The 18,005-nt window shown below is 34.0% G+C and overlaps 2 protein-coding genes across 3 annotated transcripts in view; both read right to left on the reverse strand.

Moving 5' to 3' along the window:
- Positions 1 to 1,755: 1,755 nt before the first annotated feature.
- On the reverse strand, positions 1,756 to 7,085 carry LOC128242556 (uncharacterized). Its single transcript, XM_052959749.1, has 3 exons — positions 7,029 to 7,085; positions 5,849 to 6,746; positions 1,756 to 4,172 (listed from the first exon to the last, which is right to left on the reverse strand). Exons 2-3 carry the CDS (start codon positions 6,744 to 6,746, stop codon positions 3,346 to 3,348), a joined length of 1,725 nt encoding a protein of 574 aa, XP_052815709.1. The 5' UTR covers positions 7,029 to 7,085; the 3' UTR covers positions 1,756 to 3,345.
- A 4,376-nt stretch (positions 7,086 to 11,461) lies between these two features.
- Positions 11,462 to 18,005, reverse strand: part of LOC128243647 (calcium-transporting ATPase type 2C member 1-like) — a 30,756-nt gene continuing 24,212 nt past the window's right edge. For both annotated transcript variants that reach the window (XM_052961522.1, XM_052961523.1), the window contains exons 20-23: positions 17,192 to 17,339; positions 16,833 to 16,928; positions 16,065 to 16,206; positions 11,462 to 15,429 (exon numbers count right to left, since the gene is read on the reverse strand). In XM_052961522.1, the coding sequence (XP_052817482.1) occupies positions 15,299 to 15,429; positions 16,065 to 16,206; positions 16,833 to 16,928; positions 17,192 to 17,339 (517 nt within the window). In that variant the 3' untranslated portion in view covers positions 11,462 to 15,298. The remainder of the gene's footprint in view (positions 15,430 to 16,064; positions 16,207 to 16,832; positions 16,929 to 17,191; positions 17,340 to 18,005) is intronic.

Consider the following 18,005-nt stretch of genomic DNA (forward strand, 5'->3'; position numbering starts at 1 on the left):
CTGATCAAGCACAAAAGTGGGTTTGTGGCAATTTGAGACCATTTTCACAAGAGTTTTAAACGAGTTTACGAGTTTCAATAGAGTTGTGACCTATTTTGATGGTAGGATTGCGTTCTTTTCAACCTTAAGTTGATGTTATTCTGCCTATTTCACAAGTGAGTACCAGACGCAGCAGGAATGCGGGTTTTGTGGCCATGAGTTTTGCCAGACTGTTGACCCTTTTATGATGATCGGCAAGCGTGTCCCCTACATAACCTAGTAGGTGGTACTTTGCCTACCTCATTCTAGTACAAGACCCCGTCTGGAAACAGTTATTGTGCATTAATTCTAACCAACCTTACGCGTAATTATAACGAGTTAATGCGCTTACCCAAATTTTGACCTTCAGTTGCATGGTGTGGTAGGTGAACGTGTCCTTCTATGTCGTATTCTGAACCAGCAAAACTCGTTCAAAAATAAATAATTCCCGTTGCGTGACCTTACCGAATAAGGAAACGGTATTATTTATACAAATCAATATTTTGATAATGGGACGATCTCATCATTTGTCAAATAAGAATTATCACATTTGCATATTTTAACCGTTTTATTTTTAATTTTGTAAGCACAAATTTTTCGTTTTCCTGTTGTTGGATAAAACACAGGTTGAAGTCCAAAGTAAGTTTAGTTTCGAGGCTTCTACAAACGCTTTAAGGGCACAATTGATACAGTAACTTTGTGTCTCACATCGGCCAAGGTTTGTCTGGGTCAAGATTTTTTGTATACAAGTATACATGAAATACATTAATTAAATAGAAACTCAGTCACGAAGCTTCCTCGTAGATGCTTAATAGACAATTATCTTAACTGATGAAAACGGAAGTATATACTGTTGTTTTATTTGAAACGCTTAATATTACCGTTACAACCGTTCCTGCTAAATGCCACGTAAAAGATTTTTCCTAGAATGTTGAGGTAAACGGGGTTGTTGGTGATACCCTGCCTACTTAACTGTAGTGAAAAAACAGACCCAGTCGGAACTTATATACCTCCGGCAGAAAAAACAATACGGCAGAATAGTGTTTTATCCGACCGGAAATCTATTCCTGCTGTCCGGCTATCCAGATAATTTTAGGCACCTTATAACATAAGACATTCAGAGAGCTATCCAGTTTTTTTGTCTTTTTTGGCATAGTAACATACTTTTGACGGAGCAAATTATATTCAAGATTTAAGTATGCTTGTGGTCTCTGGTGCATTATTAATGTGAGGTAGTTACCTCATTATTTGATACGACATGACCCATACTTTGACTTGATCTAGTTTTTCAAAGAGGCCCATAGTATATCACAGCCTCATTATGACTGTGGCAAACATATTTTAAACAAAGTATTCACTTATTTTACGAGTGACCTGGCTCTTGACCGAACATGGTCGAGAATCATTTTTTCATAAATTTCATTATGACTGGCATAGTTTCATGAAGACTAGGAAGAAATGTGACATATAAAGTGTTAAAAATACTGTTTTTTTGTTTCCCTAAGCAATTCAACCTGTGACCAAGTTATCATCTGACATTACCTAGTTTTGCGAGTTTCCTTCATAAACATTAATGTCTCAATATATTATAGTAATTAAGTGAAAGTGTAAATTAGAGGGATATTAATACTTGTGTATAACCACATGTTAACAAAATACAATCAAAATCATGGAAAGCAGGTGCTTTATCGGCTTTACATATTAATATTTCAAAATTCAATAAGTATAAAATAGAATAAAATAGTTTATTCGGATATTTAAACATACAGTTCATCATCCATCAACTTGGTTATACATATAAACAATAGTCAATATAACGTTTAGTGTATTCCACTTGAATGCATTACAAACATGTCAAATATATAATATTACTAAGGAGAACATGCATCAAAACACATTATTTATGAACATATTATACTTGTTTTAATAAGTATAAGTATTCAATTTACAAGCATACAGCATAGTTTTAAAGTCTTATCTTATGAAACATACATAATACGAAAAACACCTCACATCAAATTCTGAATATTAATTGCAATGATTAACTGTGGGTGCAACATTGAATGTATTTTCTGTTCGCAAGCTATTTACAATTTTCTTCTTAATTATAAATGAAATTTTGAGAAAATATGTCTACAGTTATAGAACGGAATAGCCGTTTATGAAGACTTATACAAGTTCATAGTCTAAACATATATACTTATGTTATATATGTCAAATGTATGTACATTGTTAGTGCGGAAAAGCATACATTTTGTATTACATCAATAAAGCATAAACTGTAGTATTCTTGTATGAGATATGAATATATGCATGTTTATAGTGCAATAATGTTGCAGTTTGGGAAACAGTATTGATGGCAGGATAAACATTATTAAGATGAATTATTAAGAATAACATCTGGTACAGTTACACAGTGATTCTTTAACATAATAACAGAGACCATAGAGGATATTTCAACCGACTCTTCGAGAAGTGTGCATAACAGTTTAAATTAAACTTGTTTAAGGGAAATATTTGGTTATGTTCATGTCATGTCTAAATTAAGAAAAAAAGTTACATACATTTTCTAAAACAAGTTAACATTTCGTCAAACTTCCAATAAAAATACTCTGACAGGAGGCTCGAGTTACTCTTGCAAATTTCCGTTTAAAGCTTGTTTCATCGTATATTTTTTTCATTAACTTTAAGGGCCGATTGTTCTGAACTCTTTTTTTCAGTTAACAACGTGAATAACGATATCGTTGTAAATTTTAAGCGTAATTTTTGGTGATGTTATACCATATTAAAAAAAACAGGTGCAGATGGAACAGTGATTTCAAATATAGTTAAGAACACCGCAAATCACAAATTTATCCATTAAACTTCCAGAGCAGTAACAATTTGAACGTTAACAACGATGTCGTTAATAACGTTGTAAACTTTAGCAAAGTTCTAAGCAATTGGACCAAAATGTAGTCATATTTTAACGATGTCAGATTTAACACACTTACGTCTATTTAAATACTTGTATATGATTTTATTTCAATGTAAAACAAAAATACGTAATACCTAAAATTCTTAAGGGAACGTTGTATAATAGAATTATTTTATTAACGCTAATTCTTTATCCTACATTTTGCTAAACATAACTGCAAAATACGCTTGATATTTATCAAATATATGTACATGTCATAAAACAACAATGTCTTTTCAATTTGAATCAATACAATAACCTTCCGTTGTAAAGAAATACTATTGTATTTATCATTTAATTGCTCAAACATGATTTAATACAAGGTTGTTTCTACCAATGACAGAAAAATCAGGAATGATGTAGAAACTCTGTCAGTTTGCATTATATACCTTAAGTGATTCATTATAGGGCGTCCCGACAACTATGGTACGTGTGTAAGGACAGAATGCTACCGAGTAGGGACATGTCGCTTTGTCATTCCGTCCAAGTATTTCCGCCATCTTGCCATCCCTCTCTGTCAGCAGCATCACGTTGTGGCTGGTACTCCCACACACGAGCAGTTGACCCGGACCTACCTGTACTACGGACATGGGATGTTTGAGCGTCTCGTTACTGTATTCTCCTAGGACCTTCCCGTCTAATGACAGCTGGTGGACGGTGTGTGCAATACTGTCAGACACGTACAGGGTCGGTGGTGTGGAAGCTGATACTGTCAGGTATAATGGGCGTTGGAAAAGCTGTCTTCCGTCATCTTTTTGGAATGTACTTATAATATGACCATCTATTGTCATCACTTCAATACGCGGGTTAGATGTGTAAGAAACGTATAATCTATTGTTGTAATACCCAATACCACGACACCCAGATGATACTTTAATTTTCTTGCCACATGATAACTGTCCTCCTTTTGTAGACAGCAGCTGTATAATTGAGTTATCCGAGAGAGTGACGGCGGCCTGATCATCAGGGAGCACACAGACGTCCCAGGGCTCCCCTGGCAGTTCGAGGCGGGACATGACGGTGCGGGTTGTGACGTTCATCAACTTGACAGTGTGGTTTTCCCAATAGGTCAGAAGGAATATACCGGGAGACAGCAGGGCGAGGCCGTTAATACCGCAGATATTCTGGTCCTGTGGCGTTCCGACGTAAATGTCTACCTCCTTCTTCCATGTCACAGTAGAGAGGTCAGGAACTGGAACTGAAACAAAATAAAAAAAACATTTTCACCTTCATTTCATAAAATTAAATGAAACAAAGGTTCAAATTTGTATTAAGAAAATTAACACCTTCAATTCGCAGTATTTTAAGGAGTATATTTAGATTTAACTTACTAGTAAATTAACACCCGGTAATTATAATATAGGTTATTGTTGTTTTGTTTCCGTGTAGCATAATACAGCAATATATTTCACCGAGGAGCCACTAAAGCAAATCATTTATTTTTCATGCGATTTACCCCCGGAGCAATTGTGTGTACATAAACACAAACACCAAAATTTACCCGTATGTTTTCAGTTAATATTCGAGATACAACAATTATGGAAAGGCAAATTCCTATAAAAACATAAATACATCTGTCAAAAATCGTCAAAATAGTAGATATATATATAATATATACATGTATAGACATATATATTTAAAATATATGTTTCTCAATGGTCAATACAACGAGTTTCAACGTTGATTGTACACTCTGCACATATAATACATGAGATACGAGGTTTACAACAAATAAACATTCAAAAATTAAATCGGTCGAGCTGTGTAAGTACTAAGAAAAAGAACACTATTATCTTCTAAAGTAAACTAAGACTAATATAATAAATATATTTTACAAATTTGTACTTTACAGGTAGTTTCGTTTTTAATGACCTTGCGTGTATAAAATTGTTTGAGATTCATAGATATAAAGATTTAATTTTGTACTCGGTATTTAGGGATTATCTACTGTAACATGTTTTTACTGTAAATCTGTACAGACGATCTCTAATAAGGCATAGTTATTCACCAGTGAAAAAGGCGTACATATTTCTCGAACATATTGATAAGTGATATGTATATTGGAAAAAGAAAAACTTCGATAATCGTATATGTAGTTAATCATACTTACTCAATTTCTATCCAACAAAAACCTTGTGAATCCAATAGTACAATTTTCAAATTAGAAAGAAATCCTAAACACCATGAAAAAGTCTAAAAATGAACAGTACCACACAGCTTGACACGACCTTGACCTCTCTTAAACATAGCCCAAGGGCAAGCTCCATCTAGTGGATATATTTGCACCCGGGTGCAAATGATGGGCAAAACTGTGTACGCAACACTAAAATGCTCATTATTTCTAATACCCCTGAAAAAATGACAACTGTCTTTGAAATAATATTTTGAACATATTTTTTTTCTAATTTTAAGTTCGTATTATTGATTTAAAAGTCGGGCTTTGTATCTATTTCACTAACAGTACGTATCGTTGCTAGAGACAATACGTATATTAACAGTAAGCCCAGAAGCTATGGATTTAATGGTATATTTCGAGTTATACCGAATGGGAAATACAGACGGGCGTTGGCGTTTGCTCCGCGGCCCTCTTATGTTTGTTTGCAGTGTAAGTGCAACCGGACTGGTTTATCTGATTGACCAGAAGGAACTGACTGATGATCAACAAACTTGTATTAAACCGGTTTACATAAGTATTAAACTGGTGTTTTATAATTAAATTATTGTTTTGGATAACCATTCTGTAAAAAACCCCACAATATAACTTAAAATATTATATACACTTAAGCGAAATTATTAAGAGATTTACCTTGAAGTAGAGTCAAATAATAACAACGCATTTGTTTACGCTAAAGTAATTATTATACATGTACATACTATTCAAATTTTCGACCACGTCCAGCGTTCCAAGGCCTGTTTTCGATCCCAGCAGCCGCTCCGAGTCCGCGTCCTTAGTAAACCGGAACTTCCGGGCCTTCATCCTACCAGCCGTCTTCCACAACTCGTCACGAATCACTCGTAGCTCCTTCTGGGCTCGTCTTGCCGTCACGTACCTCTGATTCACCGAGACTTCACCGGAAGTTAGTTCCATCCTCATGGCTTCAAGTCCGGCTTTCGTCAACTCACAATCATTTTTTAGGGTTTTCAGCAAGTTTTCATCCTCGTTCTTCACATGATGGAGGTTGTCGAGCAACTCCTTCTCGCGGCGGTCCAGGTAGGTGTTGATTTCTGCTCGGAACTTCTTCAGTCTGTCCATCTCATCCTTAGTCTGATTTTCGATCTCGCCAAAAAGTTCCTTGACATTACTTATGTACCCAGAGAAAATATCTTCAGTTTGTTTAATTGATGGTTCCAGCTCTTTGAATTGATTTCCAATGACAAATTCTTTAGCCACATCAGCGATGTAATCAACTTTACAGTTGCGGTGATCGAGTACGACACAGTCACCACAGCCAAGGTCTCCGTGGGTCGGGCAGTAAAACTTGATCATCTCTTTCGGATGTTTTTTACAATACTCCGTGTCGGCGATAGCTGACTGCTTGGTGGACGGGTAGTAAGAGGGCATCTTGTCTTTGGACAGCAGAACGTGGTTCCTGGTCACCTTCAATCTCTTATGGTATTCGACACAGGGAGCGCACATGTACTCCTCGCAGGTCTGACAGAAGCCCTGGGCCACAGCGCGTTTACCACCCTCTCCACACGGCTGGCAGTAGACAGTGGCGTCAGTGGAACCCTTGTCAAGGTCAGGGTCACGCTTCCTTCCGGGTACCTCCATCTATGTAAACAAACTATATGAATTACTTTTATAAGCTTACTGTTTCATTCAAATGAAAACGTAAACTTTTTGTACGATAAAGTCAAATAACTTATCTAAAACACAAATCATGTTTCGCCTATACGGATATATTTCAAAACGAAAGTAGTGATCAAAACACCTATCTAAAGTTAAATTGGAATTATTTCAAATGTGTTATTTTGTAATTGTTCTTGGTCCATAAAAGATTGCCTTAAACTTTAAATAAATCATACAATTAAAAATAAAGAGAGCAATATTTACCTTGACTGATGACTTAGTTGATCTTTAAAACCAACAAGGAAGTAAATTGATATTTTCCACTGCGCATGTGTACAAATACCTTTAAAGTGCTTAACTTGTTTAAACATTAAACAAATTGTTATCGATCGGACTTTATTGATCGATTTAATACATTGATAGAAAAAACATCTTATAATAATAATAATAATAATAATAATAATAATAATAATAATAATAATTAGAATAATAAAGATAATAATATTAATAATAATAATAATAATAATAATAATAATAATAATAATAATAATAATGATAATAATAATAATAATAATAATATTATTAACAACAGATGTTTGTCAAACATTATGCTCCCTCCACCCCCCACCCCCCGAGTGCCATGTTGTCAGGATTATATGGACAATTGGATGAAATATGCATGGACCGAAATGACAGCTGATTAGTCACTGAAATTAAATACCGATGAGGCAGTTTTAAGATTATGACCATTCAAAGTGTGAGGATAGAGTGTGTTATTACCATGACCTTTGACTCTATGACCTCAAAATACATAGGAGTCATCAGCTGGTCACCCAAAATCTAAATGTCAAGTTTGAGGACCATGGGTGCAGACATTGACAAGTTATCACACAGACAAGCTTTTTTCATTCAAGGCCACCGTGCCATTGACCTTTGACCCGATGACCCCTAAAATCATAAGGGGTCATCTACAGGTCAGACACAACATCAAGTCAGATTTAAGGGCCATGGGTACAGGAGTTTTCACTCGAAACCTTTTCGCATTCAAGGTCACTGTGACTTTGACCTTTGACCCAATGACTCCTAAAATTAATAAGGGTCATTTCCTGGTCAGGCCCAAATTCCATGTCAAGTTTGATGATCATAGGTTCAGTCATTGTTGAGATATCACTTGGAGAAGATTTGTTAACTTTTTTGCGTTAATGGTTACTGTGACCTTGACCTAGGCCCGATGAACCCTAAAGTCAAGAAGGAAATCTACTGGTCAGGCCCAATCTTCATGTCAAGTATGATGACAATAGGTCCAGGAATTGTTGAGTTTGCTTTCATGATCACTGTGACCTTGACCTTTGATCCCTAAAATCAGGCGTCATCTGCTGGTCAGGCCCAACCTCCAAGTCAAGTTTGAAAGCAATGGGTGCGGGCATTTTCAAGTTATCACTCGGACAACCTTTTACCAATCAAGGTCACTGTAACCTTGACCTTTGGTATGATGACCCCAAAAAACAATAGGGGTCATCTACTGGTCAAGCCCAACCTCCAAGTCAAGTATGAGGGCCATGAGGGCAGACATTGTCGAGTTATCACTTAAACAACCTTTAACCATTCAAGGTCACTGTGACCTTGACTTTGGCCCAAATGACCCGCAAATACAATAGGGGTCATCTACTGGCCAGGCCCAACTTCAATATCAAGTTTGATGACCATAGGTCAGGGCATTGTTGAGTTATCACTCGGACAATCTTTTAAATTATTTTACCATTAAAGGCCACTGTGACCTTGATCTTTGACCCGATGAGCCCTTAAATCAATAGGGGTCATCTACTGGTCAGGCCAAACCTTCATGTCAAGTTTGATGACCATACGTTCAGAAATTGTTGAGTTATCAGTCGGACAAGCTTTGATCTACCGACGGACCGACCGACCGACCGATCCACCGACCTACCGACCGACATGTGCAAAGCAATATACCCCTCTTCTTCGAAGGGGGGACATAATAATATTAATGATGATGATGATGATGATGATGATGATGATGATGATGATGAACCTTACCCTTATAAATGTCTGAAAGTCACACTAATGAATAGTTATATATACATTTTACATTAAATACCCTGTCATAATTCAAATGTCGAAACACAGATGACACGGAATCTTGGTTTTTATCTTATATACTAGATATAAACTATATTAAAGATAGTGTGAGATGGTTGTTTCATTATTTATGGTTGTTAAAATTGCAAAAACGTAAGAATGCCAAGTCAGTCAAAGACATACAACATCAAATTATTATTATCCGTTTCCAAACGATATATCGTGATAAGCACTAACACAATCGCACTATTCAATCACGAGAAACTTACGCATTCATACTTTATATATTCCATTCTTGATATTTAGTCCTTTTCCTTTTTGATTACCAATAAGCGTTGGTATATAAATAATAGTTCTAGATTTTTATCGCAATTGAGCTTACTAGAAATAATATGGAATATCACCTGCTGTTAAGGTAACTTTATTTTCTTTATTTTTTTGGTTAATTATTTCAAATTAAGTTCTCTTCGAGTTTTGCAGGTTTTGCCCGGGAATGCAATTAATGCTCACATATCAATATCTCTTCTCATTCTCTCTTTCTCATAGCCATACAATCTCACTCTTCCACTCCCGAAATCAATATCTCTTCTCATTCTTCCTTTCTCATACCCATATACCCTCACCCTCCCACTCCCCATATTCATCTCTCTTCTCACTCTCCCTTTCTCATTACCATATACCCTCACTCTCCCACTCCACATATACATCTCTCTTCTATTATCTTTATTATTTATAGATAAGGCCCCAATTTCTCGAAACTTCTTAAGTCTCTTATAACAGGATTAAGCTAAACCCACTACTTTTGTCTTTCAATATTTTGCGTTTTATATACTCCTTTAAAAGTTTTAATACTTTAGATAAAAGTTATTGTTACGATTATCGCAATAAACCATTATTCATTGAAAAAAAATCACTATAACTATGTATTTTGGCTTATCGAAATAAGCAGCTTAAACCTTTTAAGCTTAAGAAGTTTCGAGAAATTGGGGCAAGGTGTATCTTTTCACCCCATATCCATCTCTCTTCTCACTCTCCCTTTCTCATACCCATATACCCTCACTCTCCCACTCCCCATTTCCATCGCCCTTTTCACTCTCCCTTTCTCATAACCATATACCCTCACTCTCCCACTCCCCATATACATCTCTCTTCTCACTCTCCCTTTCTCATTACCATATACCCTCACTCTCACACTCCTCATATCCATCTCTCTTTTCAGTCTCCTTTTCTCATACCCATATACCCTCACTACCCACTCCCTATATCCATTTCTCTTCCCACTCTTCCTTTCTCATACCCATACTCTTTCACCTTCACGCTCCCTATATTTATATCTCTTCTCATTCTTCCTTTCTTATACCCATATACCCTCACTCATATTTATCACCTCTTAATTTCCCATCATTATATGTCCTCAATCCCCCATTCCCCATGTCATTTTTCCCTCTCCCTATCAAATATCCATGTCACCTCTCACTTTCCCATATCCATGTCCCTCTCAGTTCCCATTCCCTATCAATCTCCCCTACTCCATTCCACTCTTCGGCATTTATTTCCCTATCTTTTCCCCTTCTTTCCCTTCTATCAATATCCCTCTACTTCCCAATATCCCTTGTCAGCCAGCCCACCAAACCCATTATATTCTCCCATTTCCATATACTCTCGCTCTCCCTTTCTCTTTCCATCTCCCATATACATGTAACTGTCCCTTCTTCATCATAACTTTCCCTTTTCCTATCATCTTACCTCTCCATTCTGCCATTTTTAAATCCCTTCCAGGTGCCTTACTATAATCCTTGAGAAGTGTTAAGTTTCAACATCTTATCAAATAATATGGTGAACATAGACTCTGAATAAGAGGGAGTTGGCTGATATATTCTCATTTGTATACTGTATTTAAATATGTGTGTTGCTATAAACGCTTTTCCAAGATGTATATTGTTCATTTTATGTACTTAAATAATAATACTTTAACCTTCTATTCGCCCTACCACCGTACGGATGGGATGCTGTTGTCCAAAATACTTGTTCACTCTCCAACACCGATAATCATTGGACATTTATTTCAGTCGGATTCAATACTCACCCATTCTTAAAAGAACAAGATGGTCTTTAAATTGATTTTTTTTAGAATTAGGAGTGTCCAATAAATTTCTTGAGCAAATGTACCGATACACCAATGTGTAAATAAGTTTATGGTAAAAATATCAACTGTGTTTATTTTTCGTACTTTGGCTATTCCTCAAAATGAATTTCTCCTCCATTTTCAACTGTTTCGGGAAATTGGATACAATTCTCCAAGCGTCGTTCCCGACTAAAGCGACTTGTTAACACATTTTATGTCTGCAAGATTATTTTTTTTCCAAATTTTGTTGTTATTCAGTTACTTTGGTTTTGCTCCTATTTGCAACATAAATCATGAACTTGAAGTTATATTACGAACATCCAAAAGCAAAATCATTCAAAAAAGCATTTTCTTCACATTTAACACTTTTTTGCATATTACCCATAATAAAATCTGGATGAGCTCCTTTAAATACTGCATTGTGTCTGACATATTTGTTTGGGTTGCTATGCATGAAGTATAACAAACACTCACAAAGATCATATCATTTATAGAATATTTTCAAAACAGCAAGTGAAAACAGGCTGAAAGTTACATATTGCGGGCTTAATGCCAGATCGTTGTAACTCAATATAGTAAAATAGAAGGCATTACAAGTCTAGTGCTAAGCCTTTGATGTACATCATGATAAGGGACTTGACAACACTGCAAACAACTAAATGTTGATCAGTATGCATTCATAATCAATAAATAATATATTAGTTACTAGATGATTATGTTACGTAGATAATTATAACAGTTTTTTGTCACTAAGTAAGAAGGTAAATAAGAAGAGTTTATGAGGTCTAATGCAATAAGGCTTTAGGTATAGAGTTTTGTTCCCAGTGATTTTATTCGACTCGATTAGATTTTTGCACACTCGGTTTTCCAAGCCAAAATAAATCAAAATCGAAAACAACATTCAGGATCAAAATGCACTATTTATAACCCCTTTATTTTAACCATTACTGGATACATCACATGTTTTCATAATAAATGTCATTTTGCTGTCGCACTATTTTGTTTTCTAACTTCATTTTAACATCGCGCAACGATATCTGTTTTGATATGACGTCAGCAGAGTGTAATACGGCTGTATTGGACTGGAGTGGATTACTGTCTTTCGTATTTTGCGATATGTATTGCGTGTGGATTTGTGATAGGTGTATACTAAAAAAACAGTTATTTATTTCTTTAATTCGAAATATCAACAAAAACACAGGTCAAAAAAGATTATGTGATTATACGTCAGATGATTTAACAATGAAATAAAAAAATATTATTTAAAAAAAGAGTAATGTACCCTAACTTTATTGGATGGCAAATATATATTGACTTTTGTGTAAAGGACTCTGATACAGTTAGTTACGTTTTACTTGATAATACTATCAACATACAGAACATATAAATAATAATAATTAAGAGGTGGATATTCTCATGTTTACTGACTACCATTAAAATAAGGAATGTAATGTATTAATGTTTAAATTATATTCAATGCCAAAGAACAACTATTGCACACCGACAGTGAGTGGGTCAACGACAAACAGCCTGTAGTTTATTGAAAGATTTCCACAATTATTTTAACCCTAAATAGGGAGTTGTACAATACACATCATGAACTGTGATTAACAGTGAAATAATGAATCTAAGTGCCAATATCTTCAATGTGGCTAGAAATAATGATCCCATTTGTAAGTACAATAAATTTGAATAACCGAACATATACATGATATAAAAATAATGTTGTTCATTCTGAAATGCTGCATGGCACTTTTATAATGGCTTCACCAGGGAAATTGATGTTTGTTAGTGTTACATTATTTTTCAAATCAATAATGAAAATTGAAGATTTACAAATACACAGAAATATAATCTATACTTAACAGCGGCATGACTCCTGCAAGAAAAACAGGTCTGTACTGCACATCCCAACATTTTTCAAATATGACATTCTTTGTGTCGAAATGGTAAGAAACAAAAATATTAAGTCAGTTATACCAATGGAAATGTGTTCTCCATCAGCACACTTATTTTCAAAAATGTGCGTGGATGGCTGTGGGTGTTGTAGGGGGACATGGCCTAATTTGGTGCCTGCACATTAAGTCTAGACCAGCTATGCCATTACTAAAACATACAATAATTTATGTACCTTTTGAATAAAGTTTGAGTGCCTTCATTTCGATACATGTAAAAAAAAATATATTTTGGATGTTATTTTCTTTCAATTTTAGAGTTCAAAATAAAACTAGCCAGATCAAAGCTAAGGTATAACTTTCATATATGTCATATATTATCTTTCAATATTGGCGTTGCATCAGTTAAATTAACTTCATAAAATTTCATGAAATGATTCACATACCTCATATGAATAGAAATGGGACAAAGAATACATGTCATCATGTGAAATTATGAAACATCAAAAAATATTCTAATCAAGATTCAAACTACATATAATTAAGTAAGATAACCTTTACTAATACAAGAATAAAATTGCTTAGTACTATAAATTTGTAAGCACTATTTATGTGTTAATTTCATCAAAATATACATATAAAATAATTATTAACAATCATAATACAGTTATCATTTCTTGCAGACACACTTTAATATAATATATGCATATGAATATGTACAATTCATTTTATGTTTTTCTTTGATTTAATGAAATTTAACTTTGGATTATATACTGTTAAAGTCACCATTTGAACATAATGTTAAGCTGTTTTATTGTAAAAAACAAACAAATTAAACACACATCGGTAACGAATTAACGTTATGATATCATTTTAACGCAAAACCTTATTCAGCTAAAACATGGCACGATTTACCAATTAAATATCGTTTTTAATGAATTAAAAGCATGATATAAAAAGAAAAAGAGAACTATGTTCAGAGTAAGATGTCACTATACAGAAACATTTCACTTGTGGTAAAAGTGCATACAAGATAAGATATCGTGTAATTTTATGGCATTGTTCCATTTTAATGTTCTAATGAAAACCTCAGTTAAGCAGCATGTAAAGTTATACATTTGCAGGCAATTGTATAAAACTGGTTAATCCTTTAGTTTGGTTTAAGTTATCAGAAATAAGTATTGATTGGTCGATATTTTATTCAATAATTATTGACAACCAATTAAAATGCTTTTTGAGGAATTTATCCAAAAGATAACCACCGGGTATCTTATCCATTTTTATACAATTGGCTGCTAGGGATTTGTGTTTGGCTGCAGGTAATTAAAATCTATATGAACATCAAACGTTTCAATAGGCTTTAAAGTTAACATATATACTACAGCCATGACTTTGATATGGTGCTTTTAATTGAATCCTGTTGAAAAGAGAGTGATTTGGATAAAAGCTTACATAATATTAACAGCATTTGTTTCTTCTAATATTTTTTTAAGAAAATTGAGCATTGATTCATCAAAAATTACATGTAGAAACTATACATATAAACAGCATTTATATGAAATGTCTACATTTAAAAGAACAAGTACACTTTATAAATAAATAACCACAAATATAAAGTCATAAATAACACATATGGAATATAACATGAGATAACTTCAGCTGAAGTTATTAAAATAATTGAAAACATAGGTATGATAAAGTATCCAACAATTATTCACAGAAAAATAACTTTCAATAACTTAAAATTGTCCTGATCTTTTTTATGGGGTGCAAATCCATTTGAAATTTGGAATGACATACTGGCAAAAGAACATGTATGTACCCTGTATATGTTTTCAAATATTTACGTGATTAAAAAAATGTTAACATGAATTCCATTTCACACATTTAACACAACAATTTTTGTTCCAAACAGAATTCAATGAGATATTATAAATAAAAAAGTTTCCAAACATACATTTTTGTCTCCTCTTTTTCCCAAATCTGACCCAAATAGAGCCTTTTTATTATCATGTGATCTTTCTTATCCATTCAAAATCCCTTCAAATTGTTACATAAAATCACAAAATATCACAATAATAAATGATCGTTAGGTCAGACAAACTTAGTGTCAGTTTTTTTATTCAAGACTGCCCCTGTTCACATGCTTCATTTAAATATCTTTTGAACATTTTAAGAGCTCTGACCAGGATTATAATGCTAACACCGACTCCCACACCAAGGCAGTCACAATACGTTGTCACTATTTCCACAAAAACCCAGACCAGCTTAAAAATGGAACAACATAAAATCATTTTTAAAATACCACATTGCTTTTTATTCAAAAGTAAATCTGCCTACCTGCCCCCATTTTCAAAAATCTTAATGACAATCAGAGAACTATTTTCCTCAGACCTTAATACATTAGTGTTCTATCATCAAACAAAGAAGTAGGATTCTTCCTCCGTGTTTCTTTGTTTCCTTCGCCTGTCTAAAACGTTCTGTATACGTTTTCTAATCTCTGAAACTATCAGCACTGAGGATGACAGTGCGAGTAAAAATATGATATCTGAAAATGAAAAAATTAATAAAATAAATCCATGTCCAATTTACATGTGATAATACGCATGTACATACATCTATATTTGTATTTTGTTTTTTTTTATCAAATGCCAAGGGGTTCTGATTCACATCATAACAGCATGATGTTGCTAATGACCCTGTGCATTACTGTTGGGCAAATAATTAAAACTCTTTTTATTTAAAAAAAAGTGTACCTAAATACGCAATAATTTTATTTTTCTTAAATAACTTGTGTACCTTTTATTTAGTTATATTGATGATATAGCTGGCTCATTAACAATACATTGAATTAAACCTTTTTTTCATGTGTAGTTATCAAAATATAAAATGCCAACACTCGAGTTACAATCCAGCAGTAAATCCACCAACATTCTTTTTTCAGTCAAACAAGGGCATAACAATTATTAAAACCAGAATTGTGGTCCTCGTTTTAAGCATGTCAGCTCCAGAAACATGTCTCATTTGAATATGTTTAACCTTTTTGTACAAATTGTTGCACTACGACGATAACAATGACACTATCACAACTCCAATACTGTTTTTGTCAAAGATAGGCGAGCTAAAAACAATAAGAAAAGTCCCAAAACATTACTCCAAAATATTACAGCATATAGCCCTTACCTGAGAAGAAGAGTGCCTCTGTTTGGAATGTTTTCTGAAGTGGCGGGAAATATATAACGAGCAGTTGACCAATCAGAGAGCCACCTACTGCTATCAGGAACATCCGATTGGTGAAGAGTCCTAGCTCAAATACGGACTTATCCTGGAAACAGTCAGAACAGAGTTTTACTATAAATACAAACAAATTCAGTTAAATAAAGTTAGCAACGTTGTTAAAGCCATCGTTGTTACTTTTCAAATCTGTATTGTTCTAGAAATTGAAATTAGATTTAAGACAACTTTTTTGTACATGTTTTATTTGAATATATGAGCATATCATAAAACATTTCACCTTTAATTAAATTTAATGTGAAGTCGTTTATCACTTATTAACTTTAACAACACTCTGATCAATCAATGTAATGTTTGAAAGGCATTAAATGAAATGGAAAAGATTTTTAAATATTTTTGGGCACATACTATAATTATACAATTAGGTAACAAATAACGTATAATTTTATTTCTTTTAGTCAAAAATAGCAAAGATTGCTTACAAGTAAGGGCTTTCAGATTGATAATACAATCCACCTGTAGAAGGAACTTTCAAATTTGACCTTCCTCCTTTAAAACCTTGATTAAGTATTGGCCAATTTAATTCTATAACAACCCCCCACCCCCCCTTAAATAAATTGTATTTATTTTGCCTTCCTGGAATGGGTATTTTTAAATGCAATAGCTCGAATTGGTCTATCTATTACATAAAACAAGAACAAAACATTCTAGCCATACCTGAGATCTACAACTGAGTGCGTTAAACATGTCAAACAGTACGAAACATGTAAAGGTCATGGTCGTATCTCGTGGTGTGATCTTGTTGTCGCTCATCTGTAAAACATTAATTATTATTCATATGTGTGTACATTTACTCATATCATAATCATGTATGAATTACATATCTATACTTCATTGACAAGATATCTCCAATCTATTAGCTGTGAAAATGGAATTTTAATATTAATTTTTGCAGAGAAAATTAAGAAAATACATTATTTTTAAATATAGTCTACCCAAAAATAGAGTTAGCAAAATAATACCCCCCAAAAATTGGGTTTGGAAAAAGGCAGATAGAAAGTTATCGGGGGTTATACCTCCCTCCAGAAGACCCAGAGAGTTCCGCATACAATGATGGCTGCTGACACGAGAATGTTGACTATGAAATATCGGGTGATAATCGGGTCCTTCACTTTGCGAGGTGGTTGGCGTATAACATCATGGTTAACTGGCTCTACACCAAGACTGTATGAATAAAGTATAAGGATTATCAATTTTTCTGAAATTCATTTTGCACATTACGATTGAACTGTATTTTCAGTACAAAAATTTGGAAATGTTGATGCTAAAGAGGCTATTTGATCAGGAATTCCAACAGCGATTTCATCAGGAATTCCAATAGTGCTTTCTTGAGGAATTCCAAAAGCGATTTCATCAGGAATTCCAAGAGTGATTTCATGATGAATTCCAAGAGCGATTTCATGAGGAATTCCAAGAGTGATTTCATCAGGAATTCCAAGAGTGCTTTCATAAGGAATACCAAGAGTGATTTCATAAAGAATTCCAAGAGTGCTTTCATCAGGAAAACCAAGAGTGCTTACATCAGGAATACCAAAAGCGACTGCATCAGGAATTCCAAGAGTGATTACATCAGGAATTCCAAGAGCGATTTCATCAGGAATTCAAAATGCAATTTAATCAGGAATTCCAAGACCGACTTCATAAGGAATTCCAAGAGTGATTTCATCAGGAATTCAAAATGCAATTTTATCAGGAATTCCAAGAGCGACTTCATAAGGAATTCCAAGAGTGTTTTCATCAGGAATTCAAAATGCAATTACATCAGAGATTCCAAGAGCGACTTCATAAGGAATTCTACGAGCAATTTCATCAGACATTCCAAGAGCAATA

The sequence above is a fragment of the Mya arenaria genome, chromosome 8, assembly GCF_026914265.1.
Source record: "Mya arenaria isolate MELC-2E11 chromosome 8, ASM2691426v1".
Taxonomy (NCBI): Eukaryota; Metazoa; Mollusca; class Bivalvia; order Myida; family Myidae; genus Mya; species Mya arenaria.

What these genes read in the sequence shown, in the direction of transcription:
- LOC128242556 (XM_052959749.1), bottom strand. Translation starts at nt 6,746, where the DNA reads ATGGAGGTACCCGGAAGGAAGCGTGACCCTGACCTTGACAAGGGTTCC. An exon ending in CGTGGTCGAAAATTTGAATA is followed by an intron (nt 4,173 to 5,848) that starts GTATGTACATGT and finishes ATTTTGTTTCAG; the next exon opens with TTCCAGTTCCTGACCTCTCT.